The 14,898-nt window shown below is 50.2% G+C and overlaps 1 protein-coding gene across 1 annotated transcript in view; it reads right to left on the minus strand.

Moving 5' to 3' along the window:
- LOC140421090 (ADP-ribosylation factor-like protein 6) overlaps window positions 1-14,898 on the minus strand; it is a 106,959-nt gene that overhangs the window by 25,063 nt on the left and 66,998 nt on the right. The window contains exon 5 of the mRNA XM_072505456.1: window positions 7,566-7,695. Coding sequence (XP_072361557.1) covers window positions 7,566-7,695 — 130 coding nt within the window. The remainder of the gene's footprint in view (window positions 1-7,565; window positions 7,696-14,898) is intronic.

Genomic DNA, 14,898 nt, shown 5'->3' on the forward strand with positions numbered 1-14,898 from the left:
TACCCCGAGATAGTTAGCCCCGAGACAGGTATCAACACCCCGACCTGGTGTGACAAGTTTATCACCTGGTATTCATTATCTTACATCGTAGAAGCACTCTTAGTACTGGCGATACTCTGCAGTGTCGTGCAGACACTTAGACTCAGAAAATGGCGGAGGAGACCCTCCCGCAACCGCACTCTGGTAAAAACATTTACATCCCCTATCTTCAGACTCCAACAAACCACCCCCCCAACCCCTTTAAGCGAATTAAAGTGCACCCGTTTTATTTGTGTGTGTTTTGTTCATTAATAAAGAAATGTAAAGCTCTGTGCTTGACTGCCAAGCCAGAGAGACCTGTGTTGCAGCTATTTGTACCGTTTAAAATGTTGCAGATTATTTTTGATTGTTTAAGTGAGGATAGTTTATTTAGGATAGTTAGAGGATCCAGTTTTTTATTTTGTAATGCATGCCTGAATGTCATAGCGCCCCGTAGAGTTTTATAATGATGTATGTATATAAAATAACTTAGGTAAAGTTGCAATTCATAGGACAGAGCAGTGTAGAGCCTATGAAGTGCTTATGGGTGCCCAGCTTGGTCAGAGAACGAAGATGACGCGGTAATGTGATCCTTCATGCTTCGCGTTGAGGATCACAAGGAGGGTGTGTTGCCATCTGGGATGGCCACTTCCCGATTACAAAATGGACACTTTGCAAAGATTGCAGGGAAAATGGACAATGCTGAGAAAATAAGCAGGTTCAGAGCTTGTCTGTATATTGGAGCTGCAGCTCCCAGACAAGACCAAAACTGTTGGCCCATTAGCAGACTAATGGCCCATCTCCGGGAACAAAAGAGTAACTTACCAATAGTAAGGCAGACACCCCGGCGCCAGAGGAGGCCGAAACAAAGCAGGCCAACGGCCACCTAGGACACGCCCAGCCATCAGGGCACCCAACCCTTTATTGGATGAAATCAATAGGAATGATCAAGAAACGGCCCAATTGATTGGGGACACGTTCAAGGCCCGCCCAAAAGAGTGCGAAGCCCCTTTGGGTATAAGAAGGAGCCCCAAAAGAGTATTGTTCTCTTGGACCCGGCTCTCACCGAGGAGAGACCTGTCCACCAGCTGCACCAGAAGCAAGTAAGTCCAAGGTCAACACACGCTACCAGACAGATGACCTTAGCTGTTCCCCTGTACCAGTTCGACCCCAGCAGCCTCAGAACCGAACAACGGCCATTGTTCCTCTGGCTGAGTGGGCGCCCAAAGCTAAGTATAGGCTTTAGCAGTAGTGATAGTTTAGTCTGTAGAGTTTAATGCATGAGTATATTTAACTGTGTGTGTAAATAAATAAGCATTGACTTTGAACTAACTAACTGGTGTATCGGGTCTTTGATCAGTATTCGGGTTTGAACCTTGTGGCGGTATTGAAAGATACCTGGCGACTCCAGAGCAAACGTAATTAGAATTAAGGAAGGTGACCATATTGACCGCCATGTTCAGAGCCAACCAAAGAGAGCAACAAAACACGTGGAGCTCCCAGCCACCTGGCACTGCCAATCCTGGAGGCTCACTCTTGTCTTGAACAGGGTCTCAATGCTCGCAGTCATGGAGCACAGGGACTGAGCCACCTCCCTCTGAGACAATGCCACATAAAATAGGTCAGCCAGTGCCCAGGAAATGCCGTTGATGCCCTCAGTCATAACCTGTTGTGGCTGGGCCAAACTCTGGTGCGTTGCTGCAATGTCCAGGTGGTCCTCATACATAGCTGCTTGCGATAGGGCTGTCTTTCCTGTGCCTCGGCCACCACCCTCACAGAGTGCCGCAGGCCTTGGACATCCTAATCCATGGCCAATACCTTTGTCCCCAAGGCCTCCACTACAGATGCCACTCGCATGGTCGGCACCGCCTCCTTCCCCTGCAGATGCTGGATGGTTGCTGCCAGTCCCTCATGTAGTCACTGGCTCCATGTTTGCATCTCCATTATTGATGGGATTGCCGTTTCCAGAAGCCTGAGACCTGTCTGGACGGCAGCTAATCCCTGGGGTTGGCCGCCCTCCAACCATCCACCCCCTCATCCACTCCAGCTGCACATGTGTGGTATGCACCAGATAGTGCCCCAGGAGCCTCTTCACCAACATGCCCAACCGAGGTGAGTGTCTCTGGGATTATGGAGGATGTTGGAGATCGCTGTGTCAGAAAGTCGGTGTCGGCCCCAGACTGGTGCTCTGGGGTGTCTCGGACTGATGTTAAGGGGCTCCCTTCGGTATCCATTGCCACGTCGTTGTTGGAATTTGCTTGTGGTTGGGGGCGGGGGGATACCAGAAGGGCCCGCCTCATTGCCAGGTGATCCTGCAACTTACATGATTGGATCGTGGGTGGGGAAGGTGGGAGTGGTGAAGGGGTGATGTGGGGTTGGTGATGTGGAGGGATATGGCGTGAGGGTCGTGCAATGCATGCCATAGGGATACCACAACTCAACGTGGGCTCACTTGGTTGCCCGATGCTGACCTCCGCCTCGACGACTGCCCTCTCAGCCCACCAACCAGGTCTAGTGCCCGCTGCTCCGCGACAGTGAGGGGGCACAGGTCCGGCGGTCCCCTCCGATTTTCTCTGTCTGCGGTTATGCACCGCCTTCTCCTGGGGGAGGGCCCTTTGTGTGCAGCATAGGGGCTGGCACTGGTGGCCTTTGTGGCCAGGGCACACGGTCATGGCGGGCAGTATGGGTGCTGGCATGTGGTGCAGGGTGGGGTGCGAGCAGATTGTTGGCAGGTAGGGTTCGGTCGCCCTCCAGGTAGGATAGGGGGGGGTTACAGGTGTGAGGGATGGGGGTTGGTGCCAGGGGCACGGTGTAGCTTACTCATCCTGGCCGCTCTGAGGAAGTCGTGCAACTTCTTCCGGCACTGCTGTCCGGTTCTGGCGGTGGGGCCCATGGCGCTCATGGCCTCTGCCACCAGCGGCAGTTGGCAGCCTCCTTCCCACACTGGGGAAAAGGGTCGCCGCCTCTCCCCCACGGCGTCGAGCAATGTCTCGAGCTCTGCGTCCACTCTTCGTGCTGCTATCTTGTCGGCTGGGTGAGCGTTGTGTGGGGAATAGAGTGCTAATTTGTGGCTACAGCTTGTCAGCCTTTCAAGTGGCAATCCCAACTCCGTCAAATTGGACACCGTTTTTGATTGGAATCGATCGGGTTCCACGTGGCACCGGTGCTCGCCCATTAACAGCTCATGAATTGCTCTTGGACCAGCGCCAATTTTGTTGTTGTGGAAGTCCACCAATTCAGTCCCGGCGTCAACACTTTGTTTCTGAAACGGAGAATCCTGCCCAAGATCGATTCTGTTGTTTATCTGTCCTTGGTATGAGAATATCCTGACATGCTAAGTCAGTAATTTAGTTCTTCCGCCAGTATGGTAACTAATTCTTTGTGAATGAGACAAATAATCCTCATTGAGTCCTCAGTCTCGACATTTGTGATGTTCTGGATTAAAACTACATTTGTACAGCAATGATGTATTCCTTCCAACATGGAGAAAACAAGTCAGAAAATTGAGACAAACAGCTGAAAGATTCTCAGTATGAAGTAGCAGAAATTTAGTGACTACATCTCAAATATTTCAAACTATAGTTTGACCCTTTATTTGAAATATGACAACTTTGTATCAGACCCCATCCTTTGGTCCTCATCAGTTGACATGTCTGACCACATTATACCTGAAAATCAAGCTCCCTAATCTCCTCCATGAAAACTATCTTAAAGTTTAATTTATTCTTTTTGTCAACCATCTCTTTCGTCGTTGACAAATCTGTACTTGTCAGTATCATTTGATTATTATCATTTTTATTAAAGAGGTAATTATGATTTTTGTAAGTTCTCATTAAAATTAAGAAATGTGCATTTTCATTCTCGCAAGTGAAGGCCAATTAATATGTGTCCAATTTTTGTTAAACAAGGTGGAAATTTCCTACATTACAGCAGTGACTAGACTTAAACTGAACTTAATTGGCTGCAAAGCACTTTGAGACATCCTGAGGTCATGAAAATTGTGATATGTGTGCAAGTTTTTATTTTTTTAGAAATATAGATACAGCAATAAGTCAGTGATTGATCCCTGTTGAACCAAAATATTCTCATGTATTTAATAAGCAATGGCAATCGGATGTATCTCTTGCAATATCTGTAGTGGGTTTTCAATCATCTCATATACCAACTGGGGACATCATGCCATTGTCCTAAAGAATAGTTAACTATCTAGTTTACTTGTGAGAAATGCAGGCTGGCATTTTCCAGCCCTTCATTCCAGTCCCGCTGATGTGAATGGAAATTTCAATGGCTTTGGGGGCTGGAAAATTCTGACTGCAGTCTTTTTGAATTAATTGTTTCAGTGTGTCTTCAAGGGATCTGCAGTGGTACTTCATTTATAATATGGAAGTCAGAACTGTGCACAGTGCTCTGTGGTCTAATGGAAGAGTTGTATTTAATAAGTTGCATTATTATATATTTCTATGCAGCATAAATGTTTTGTCACAGGGAGTAGTCGAAGCAAAGAGCAATGCATCTTATAATGGAGAACTGAATAAATATTTGAAGAAGATGAAAGATACAGGACAATGGGCAGGAAGTGTGCCAGTAAAATTAGACTGGCGCAAGGGGTCAAATGGCCCCAAACCCTGCAAACTTCCTTGGGTGTATGATAGTGTAGCTCAAGTCTCAATATATTTAAACCATCTACTCAACACAACGAGAAAAGAGTGGTGACACTTGATATGTTCCAGTAGGCTGGTTTACAGTGGTAAAGATTGCCAGTTCAAATCCTAGGACTTGCCATTATTTACCTATATATTAGGCTGATTGTGGAGGATGACAAGTTTGCTGATGAATGTGGCTGGTGACATTGAACCAGGATAGAATATCTAGTATAAAACTGAAAAACACACTTCAACAACTCTTCATAAACCTGAAGATTTGAATACCCCAATATTCCCCTGTACCTATCTTGTGTTGATTTTGCCAATCTTATTATGGTGGTGTTCCTCTGAACTTTCTGGTTGTTTCTTATGAACTCTTTTAAAAATAAATTTAGAGTACCCAATTCAATTTTTCCAATTAAGGGACAATTTAGTGTGGCCAATCCACCTACCCTGCACATCTTTGGGTTGTGGGGGTGAAACCCATGCAGCCACGGGGAGAATGTGCAAACTCCACACGACAGTTACCCAGAGCCGGGATTCGAACCCAGGTCCTCAGCGCCATAGGCAGCAGTGCTAACCACTGTGTTGCCCCTTATGAACTCTTAATATGCCATGCTACATCCTCATCCTTCTCTTCTCGCCCAGAAATAAAGATGTCAATTTCCCACTCAGCCATTCTTTCTGAAAGTCCTCAAACTGTGGAATTCTTTGGTACCCTCAGTGTTCTTCTCCCAGAGCGTTTTGGTTTTTACGCTTAAGTGTGGTGTCACATAATCACCCATTTGTAGGTGACCTTGTTTTCTCTTTTCAATCCGGGTTGGTAGTCTGCATGATGATGTTGGGTTCATTGATGACATGGATTAGAAAAATTCACCAGACAGTATATAGTTGTGGAACAAGTTGTTTGAATAAGTGAGTTGCTGTTCAAAAATCAAAAGTTTAGCATTTTGGATCATGAATGACTTTATTCGTATAGGTACCTGAATTTTAAGATGATGCATTTAGTATATACCTAAAATACTTATTGGAATTCTGAGATATTGGTCAGAATTCTTCGGGCGTCGGGATTCACTTTTCCCGCCGGCAGCGCACCCCCTTCATGGGTTTCCCGGCGATATGGGGTGGCTTCAATGGAAAATCCCGTTGAGAAGCGGCGGGAGTAGAGAATCCCACGAAAGGTGTGCCACTGAGAAACACACAGCTGGGGAATTGGAGAATCCAGTTCATTGTACTCAGACATAGGTGACTGGGAACAATTGATTATCAACATAGCATTCAATCAGGCCAAGATACAATTGACATATGAAGCCTAAATTACTTGTATTTTCTATCTATTCACATCTAAATTCCTACATGCAGCATGCTAGAACACACCCAAGAAGGATCAATCATCAACTCCTCCCAAGATGCGTTTTTTTAATCTACTTGGATGTCTACAGAAAGAGTAGTTAGCGGAACTCCTCTATCTGCCAGAAATGTGCTCATATACCTTTTCTCAAACCAATTACCATTCTTGTCAGTAGATGTGAATAAAACTATTGGGATCAATAGTTTGCAAAGATGTTTTAGGTGTCTCATGCCCTTTATGAGCAAGTTTGTATTAATAGATCTGTAAAAAAAAATCTTGGTACTCTCCCCTTCCTCCATTTTCCACTCTCCCATTTCTTCATTTTTGATTTTTTACTTCACTTGTCCCACTATCTCAATTTACTTTTATTTCCTATTTCTCTTGTCCTTTCTTGCTTCCAGGGCTGTTTACTTGTGCCTCTAAAGCACATGGTACTTGAGCAGTTGGGTTGAGAAACCGTAGAGAAACAACAGACAAGATGAGAAAGCTATGCAAATCTCTCAATCACCCAGTAAGAAGGCCTTTAAAAGCAGTCCTTGAAAATAGCAAAATCCGCTCAAGCTAACGTTTGGCCATGACTTTCTCAACTCATGCCCAATACTTTTCTCCCTTCCACAGTTGAGAACGGCAGATAATGAATCACGTGAACCTAGACAATAAGGATGAAAACATGTCTGAACTTGCGGCCCCAGTGTAAGGCACCATCTACTTCTCACCTGACATTGGCATATACGTTTTAGCAATTGTCACTGAATAGTTTTCAGAAACACAAGGACTAGGATAGGCCATGTAACATCATATCAGGTGATCTGTTTTTTGTATGTATTTATTTCCTTTTTCCCTTTTATTCACTTCCTTTACTCAAAAAGAAACTATTAATTTATGTCTTCAAAATTATAACAGCCTTTTGCAGACTGAATTGCAGTTTTCCGCAACCCTTAATGTGGAAAAAGTAGTTCCCAATTTCACGAACTGGTGGGCCAAGCTCTAATGCCCGTCTTTCCAGTCCCCCCACCAGAAGAACATTTTTTTCTGAATCTATCATATCAAAGCCCTTTGTTATTTTAAACACTTTGATTCGATGGATCATCACTTAACCTTCTAAAATCAAGGGAACAGAAACCAAGATTATGCCAACTGCCCTCCTGTTATCATTCTAGTGAATCTGCAACATACTTCTTTCAAGCCCGATATATCTTTCATGAAACCGGGCCATAAACTGAATGCAAAATGCCAGATGAGGTCTGGCCAACGCTTTATATAATTAAAGCATCAATTCCTAGCTTTCATAGACCAATTCTCTTAAGATAAAGGTCAACATTCCGTTAACATTTTTGATAGCTAAGGAACCCAGGTTGATTTTGCTCTGACAAGTCCAACAATGTTAACCCAAATGTTACCTAGCAGAGGTCAGCTGAACCAATACAACTCAGGTTTTAAATCTGAGACTTTCCCCACAACCTTTTGAATGAAGGTCAGTAACAAACTAAAGGTCAGTCATTTTATCTGCTGAACCCAACTATATGACATATTTCTGTCATCCATTCACCTACCATATGTGCCAAGGTTTGTCCTTGATGTTATTAAGTTCCAACATCTGAGTTACCGTAATTGATGTCAAAGCATCGCTCAGGTCCATTTTATTTGCATAAAAGAGAATAGGGATGTGTCTTTGCTCGACATCTGCAAGTACAAACATGTTATTCTTTTATTTAATAATCTTTATTCATGTCACAAGTAGGCTTACACACTGCAATGAAGTTACTGTGAAAATCCCCTAGTTTCCACACTCTGGCACCTGTTCAGGTACACTGAGGGAGAATTCAGAATGTCCAGTTCACCTAACAGCACGTCTTTCGGGACTTGTGGGAGGAAACCGGCGCACCCGGTGGAAACCCACACAGACACAGGGAGAACGCGCAGACTTCGCTCAGACAGTGCGGGAATCGAACCCGGGTCCCTGGTGTTGTGAAGCAGCAGTGCTAACCACTCTGCTACCGTGCCACCCACTAATGTCTGTGAAAAAGAGTGTTTAAGTCTTCACCCGAAATCAAAAACATGGCGCGATTTAACCACCGCATTACACCCAGCGTGGATCTGTGCGCACCGGTTAAATAGCGGGAAAGGACAAAATCACAAATCTAACCGTCCTGATCCAGATGTTGTGTTCCGAATCTCGCCCAAATATGGCGAGCAGGTCATTAACCCTCATTTGTATTCTTTCCATCTCATTAGCTGAGATTGAAGTCAAATGCAACGGCCTCCCAGGAATTAACTGGCTCCCCAGCAAGAAATCACGTGGACACCGTTTAATACTCCCTTTTAAAAACGTGAAGCTGATGCAATGGCTGCTGAGGGGAAGTGAGGAGGTGGTAAGCCATTTCCATTTTCCGACATGCAGCTCAAGGGCACTGAAGCTGCTGGTCCAGCTCTCGGAGTGGTGGGGAACCCCTCGGCGGGGGGGGTTGAGCTTGGTCAGGGAGCTGAAGCATTCTAGGTCAGGGGTTGCCCCTGGTCCAGGTGGGGGGCTGGGGGAGTGCAGAATCATCGAATTTTACAGAATTTACAATGCAGAAGGAGACCATTCGGCCCATCGATCCGGCACCGGTCCTTGGAAAGAGCACCCTACTTAGGCCCACGCCTCCACCTTTTCGCGTTAACCCAGTAACCCAACCTAACCATTTTGGACATTAAGGGGCAATTTAGCATGGCCAATCCACCTAACCTGCACATCTTTGGACTGTGGGAGGAAACTGGAGCACCAGGAGGAAACCCACGCAGTCACGGGGATAAAGTGCAAACTCCACACAGACATCACCTGAGGCCGGAATTGAACCCGGGCCCCTGGAGCTGTGAAGCAGCAGTGCACCGCGCCGCCTGGGAGTGAGGGGCTTTGTGACTGTGAGGCTTCAAGCCATCTTTAAATATTGTGGCGACCCATAACCAGGACAACCACAGCTGCACCTGTCTGTCCAATCAAACACGCAGGACAGAGCCTTCCTGTGGTTTCTATCCTGAAAGTCAATTTCACCCTCTTTCACTGTGACCAGCCTGTAGGCTATTATTAATGAGGAATTGGTCTTGTTAGTTGCGAGAGCACTTCACAGCTGCAGGTTGTGTTATTGCTCACTTTTGCTGGTGGTTTCAGATTCCCAGAGGCTGCTATAGCTGAGAATTTCTTTGCTGCTGCTGCCGTTTTTGTTTGCCTGCTGCCTCTTCCCTTGGACTTACTTGCTGCATACTGGATGAAGGGAAGGAGGAAAGAAGGTCCTTTTAGGTCTCTTTTACCTGGAGTGCGGTGAGTGGAGGGTTTTGGCTGAGGATGTCGAAGGGCTTGCTTGAGCAGTCTGTGGATATATTTAAAGGCCTGTTTTGTGTGTTGACTGTATTCTGCTCTGGACCTGTGGGTCACCTGTTAATACCTCCTGTGTTCCTGTGGCCCGGTCCTCCGTCAGGGTGGTGATGGAAGATCATACTGCAGGAGAGGAGGGGCGGCAGCCTGGCTCAACTGCGCAGACGGAAGTTGCACCGGGACATTTTAATGGACTACCGGTGACTTTTTATGTTCAGTAGCTATGTGCTGCTCCCGTTATGGGAGCCATTCAGTTTGCTGGTGTTCCTTGGTTTCCTTTTCACTGAGTTTGGTCTATGTTTGGCAGGGTGAGGGGGCAGAGAATTGTATGATGGATACCATGTCACTGCGGAATATCTTTTTGCCAGTTATTTCTCTTTTGCCTGGTGGCTGTGTGCTTGCCTGCTGTGACCCCTCTAGCTTCCACGGTCTGGACCAGTGCTGGTAAATTACTAGTGCTGGAGAAGGGGTGGGGTGTTTTCTCTCCTTCTTCCGTTGCATTAGCGTTGCTTCTTACCACTTTCCACCAATGTGCTGAGGCAGGGAGGGCTGACTTGGCAGCTGGTTGTATTGTATTTTTTTGTCTTTGTGTCTTAATTTTGTCTTTGGTCACTTCCGGTTGCCGCTATGCGGAGCTAAGTCGCACATTCGGCGGCTCCCGCAAAAACGGACTTTTGGGCTCTTTTCAGGGCCCCCAAAGGCACTTTTTTGAGGTTTCCCGGTGTGGGAAGGAGTCTACAACAGCTCCGCGTCAGTATATGGCTTCAACTAGGAGCAGGGCGACAAAAAAGGTGGTGGTGGACCCGAAGAAGGTGCGAGGGAAGAAGGACAAAATGGCGGCGGGCAGAGACCAGGCAGCGTGGATGCAGTGGGCGGAAGAGCAGCAGGAGGGTAGCCAGCGCTGCTTCAGAGAGATTAAAACGGACCTGCTAGAGCCGATGAAGGCGTCTATTGATAAGCTGCTGGAGACACAGATAGCCCAGGGAGTGGCGATCCGCGAGACTCGACAAAAGATCTGTGACAATGAGGACGTGATCTTAGGCCTGGCGGTAAAGGTGGAGGCGCACGAGGCGCTCCACAAGAAATGGCAGGAGCGGTTCGAGGAGATGGAGAATCGGGTGAGGCGGAAGAATCTGCGGATTCTGGGCCTCCCGGAGGGGCTGGACGTGGGGGCCTATGTGGTCACCATGTTAAACTCGCTGATGGGAGCGGGGTCCTTCCAGGGGCCCCTGGAGCTGGAAGGGGCCCATAGAGTGCTGGCGAGGAGGCCCAAGGCTAACGAGCCTCCGCGGGCGGTGCTGGTGAAGTTCCATCGGTTCGTCGATGGGGAGTGTGTGCTCAGGTGGGCCAAGAAGGAGAGGAGCAGCAGGTGGGAGAACGCGGAGGTTCGGATATACCAGGACTGGAGTGCGGGGGTGGCGAAGAGGAGGGCCGGGTACAATCGAGCGAAGGCGGTGCTGCACAGGAAGGGGGTGAAGTTTGGCATGTTGCAGCCAGCGTGACTGTGGGTTACCTACAAGGACCGGCACCATTATTTTGAGTCTCCGGAGGAGGCGTGGGCCTTTGTTCAGGCCGAGAAGTTGGACACAGATTGAGGGTCGGGATGGGCGATTGGGGACTGCGGTTGATATGCTATGTTTATTTCTGTTTCGAGTGGGGGGCCTTTGTATTGCTCCGGGTTTCCTTTTCTCTGTGTTTTTCTCTTTTGGGTCAGTGAGGGTGGCTGGGGCGGGTTGGGCACTATTTTGGTTGGGTTGGTCGGGGGGGCCCTTGGAGGGGGGTAGGTAAACGGAACAGGGGGGGTGGATGGCGGTGAGATGGGGCCCCGCGGGGGAGGGGGAGGCCTGAGTCAGGGGTGAGGGGACCGGGCCTGTAAAAGGAGCTGCGTCAGAGGTGGCGAGGCCTGGTAGGTGGAAAGCGCGGACTTTTTCCCGCGCTGAAGACTGGAGGGGGCGGGGAAGCGAGGGTTGTTTCCCGCCCTTAGAACAGAAGGGGGAGGGGGCGAGCCTGTGGATGGGGACGGGAGAGGAGGGTGTGCCACACAATGGGAGGAGTTGAAGGAGAGGCGGGAGTGGCCGGGGTCAGCAGGAGTCAGCTGACTTGTGGAAGTGCAATGAGGGGAGTAAATCAGCTAGGATGGGTCCTAGCTGGGAGGGGGGGGGGGGGGGGGGGGGATCGAGTTGCTGCTGCTATGGTCAAGGAGGAGCTGGAGCGAGTGGGGGGGAGTTGAGACGGGGGTATGCCGCTGTGGGGAACGGGCCGGGTGTGGGGTGCGGGCGCGTGGCTAGCCGAGGAGGGGGTCATGATTAGTCGGCGGGTTGCTCCCTGATCCGGCTGATAACCTGGAATGTAAGGGGACTGAATGGGCCGGTTAAGCGGGCCCGCGTGTTCACGCACCTGAAGGGGCTCAAGGCGGACGTTGCTATGCTTCAGGAGACACACCTGAAGGTGGCAGACCAGGTAAGATTGAGGAAAGGGTGGGTAGGTCAGGTGTTTCACTCGGGGCTAGATGCCAAAAATCGAGGGGTGGCGATCTTGGTGGGAAAGAAGGTGTCGTTTGAGGCGTCGAGCATTGTGGCAGATAATGGCGGCAGGTACATAATGGTAAGTGGTAAGTTGCAGGGAGAGAGGGTGGTACTGGTCAATGTGTATGCCCGAACTGGGACGATGCGGGTTTTATGCGGCGTATGTTGGGTCGGATCCCAGACTTGGAAGTGGGGTGCCTGATAATGGGGGGAGACTTTAACACGGTGCTGGATCCGGCACTGGATCGCTCCAGGTCTAGGATGGGTAGGAAGCCGGCGGCGGCTAGTGTGCTGAGGGGGTTTATGGACCAGATGGGAGGACCTTGGAGATTTGCAAGGCCGGGGGCTCGGGAATTTTCATTCTTTTCACATGTCCATAAGGCTTATTCCCGAATTGACTTTTTCATCTTGAGTAGGGCGCTGATAGCAAGAGTAGAGGATACTGAGTATTCGGCAATAGCCATTTTGGACCATGCCCCGCATTGGGTGGACTTGGAGATGGGGGAGGAGAGGGACCAGCGCCCGCTGTGACGCTTGGAGGTGGAGCTGTTGGCGGACGAGGAACTGAGCGAGTTAGTCTGAGGAAGTATAGAGAGGTACCTGGAGACCAACGACAACGGGGAGGTCCGAGTGGGGATGGTATGGGAGGCACTGAAGGCGGTGGTGAGGGGAGAACTGATCTCCATTAGGGCCCACAGGAGCGGGGGGAGAGGGAGAGGCTGGTGGGGGAGATGGTGAGGGTAGACAGGAGGTATGCGGAGGAGCCCGAGGAAGGATTGTTGAGGAAGAGGCGTAGCCTCCAGGCCGAATTCGACCTGGTGACCACCAGGAAGGCGGAGGTGCAGTGGAGGAAGGCCCAGGGGGCGATTAACGAGTATGAGGAAAAGGCAAGCCGGATGCTGGCGTATCAGCTTCGGAAGCTGGACGCAGCTAGAGAGATCGGGGGAGTTAAGGACAGCGGAGTGGAGCTGGCATCAATGGGGTCTTCAGGGATTTCTACGAGGAATTGTACCGATCCGAGCCCCCACGGGAGGAGGGAGGGATGGGCCGCTTCCTGGACCAATTGAGCTTTCCAAAGGTGGAAGAGGGACTGGTGGTGGGATTGGGGGCGCCGATTGGGCTGGAGGAGCTGATCAAAGGGATAGGAAGCATGCAGGCGGGGAAGGCACCGGGGCCGGACGGTTTCCCGGTCGAATTCTATAAAAAATATATGGACCTGTTGGGCCCGCTGTTAGTTAGGACCTTCAATGAGGCAAGGGTGGGGGGCTTTGCTCCCGACGATGTCCCGGACACTGATCTCCTTGATCCTGAAGCGGGACAAGGGTCCCCTGCAATGTGGGTCTTACAGACCGATTTCCTTGCTAAATGTAGATGCCAAGGTGCTGGCGAAGGTCTTAGCCACGAGGATTGAGGATTGTGTGCCGCAGATCATCCATGAAAACCAGACGGGGTTTGTGAAAGGGAGGCAGTTGAACGCAAATGTGCGGAGGCTTTTGAACGTTATCATGATGCCGGCGAGGGAGGGGGAGGCGGAGCTAGTGGCGATGGACGCTGAGAAAGCCTTCGATAGGGTAGAGTGGGGGTACCTGTGGGAGGTGCTGAAGAGGTTCGAGTTTGGGGAGGGGTTTGTCAGGTGGGTTAGGCTGTTGTATGAGGTCCCATGGCGAGTGTGGCCACAAACAGGAGGAGGTCCGAGTACTTTCGGTTGCACCGAGGGACGAGACAGGGGTGTCCCTGCTCTTCGCACTGGCGATTGAACCCCTGGCTATGGCACTGAGGGAACCAAGGAACTGGAGGGTGTTGGTGCGTGGTGGGGAGGAGCACAGGGTGTCACTTTATGCGGACGACCTGCTGCTGTATGTGGCGGACCCGGTGGGAGGAATGCCGGAGGTAATGAGGATTCTTAGGGAATTCGGGGACTTTTCGGGGTACAAGCTCAACATGGGGAAGAGCGAGCTGTTCGTAGTTCATCCAGGGGACCAGGAGAGGGGGATTGGCGAGCTCCCACTAAAAAAGGCGGAGAGGAGCTTCAGGTATCTGGGAGTCCAGGTGGCCAGGAGCTGGGGGCCCTGCATAGGCTTAATTTTACAACGCTGGTGGAGCAAATGGAGGAGGAGTTCAAGAGGAGGGACGCGCTGCTGCTGTCCTTGGCGGGTAGGGTGCAGTCAATCAAAATGACGGTGCTCCCAAGGTTTTTTTTCCTGTACCAGTGCCTCTCCGTGTTTATCCCGAAGGCTTTTTTCAGGCGGGTTAACAGGAGTATAATGGGGTTTGTGTGGGCGCGAGGGACTCCGAGGGTGAGAAAGGTGTTCCTGGAGCGGAGTAGAGATAGTGGGGGACTGGCGCTGCCCAACCTCTGGATGCTACTGGGCCGCCAATGCGACGATCGTGCGCAAGTGGATGATGGAGGGGGCTGCATGGAAGAAGCTGGAGCCGGCGTCTTGTGTGGATACGAGACTGGGGGCGCTGGCAACGGTGCCGCTGCCGCTCTCTCCAAGGAGGTATACCACGAGCCCGGTGGTGGTGGCTGCCCTCAAAATTTGGAGGCAGTGGGGGTGGCACAGGGGGGAAGTAGGGGCCTCGGCGGGGACCCCATTACGGGGGAACCACCGGTTCGCCCCAGGAAGAACAGGTGGAGGGTTTGCGGTGTGGCACAGGGCAGGGATACGAAAGTTGGGCAACCTGTTTGTGGACGGGAAGTTCGTGAGCCTGGGTGAGCTGGAGGAGAAGTACGAGCCCCCCCCCCGGGGAACACCTTCAGGTACTTACAGGTAAGGGCGTTTGCCAGATGGCAGGTGGCGGAATTCCCACGGCTACGGCCACACACAGTACAGGACAGGGTGCTCTCGGGGGGGTGGGTGGGAGTAGAGAAGATCTCGGAAACTTACCAGATGATGCAGGAGGAGGAGGAGGCCTCGGTGGTGGAGGTAAAAGGTAAGTGGGAGGAGGAGTTGGGAGAGGAAATTGAAGAAGGGGTGTGGCAGATGCCCTGGGGAGGGTGAATTCTTC

This window comes from Scyliorhinus torazame, chromosome 5 (genome assembly GCF_047496885.1).
Source record: "Scyliorhinus torazame isolate Kashiwa2021f chromosome 5, sScyTor2.1, whole genome shotgun sequence".
Classification (NCBI taxonomy): Eukaryota; Metazoa; Chordata; class Chondrichthyes; order Carcharhiniformes; family Scyliorhinidae; genus Scyliorhinus; species Scyliorhinus torazame.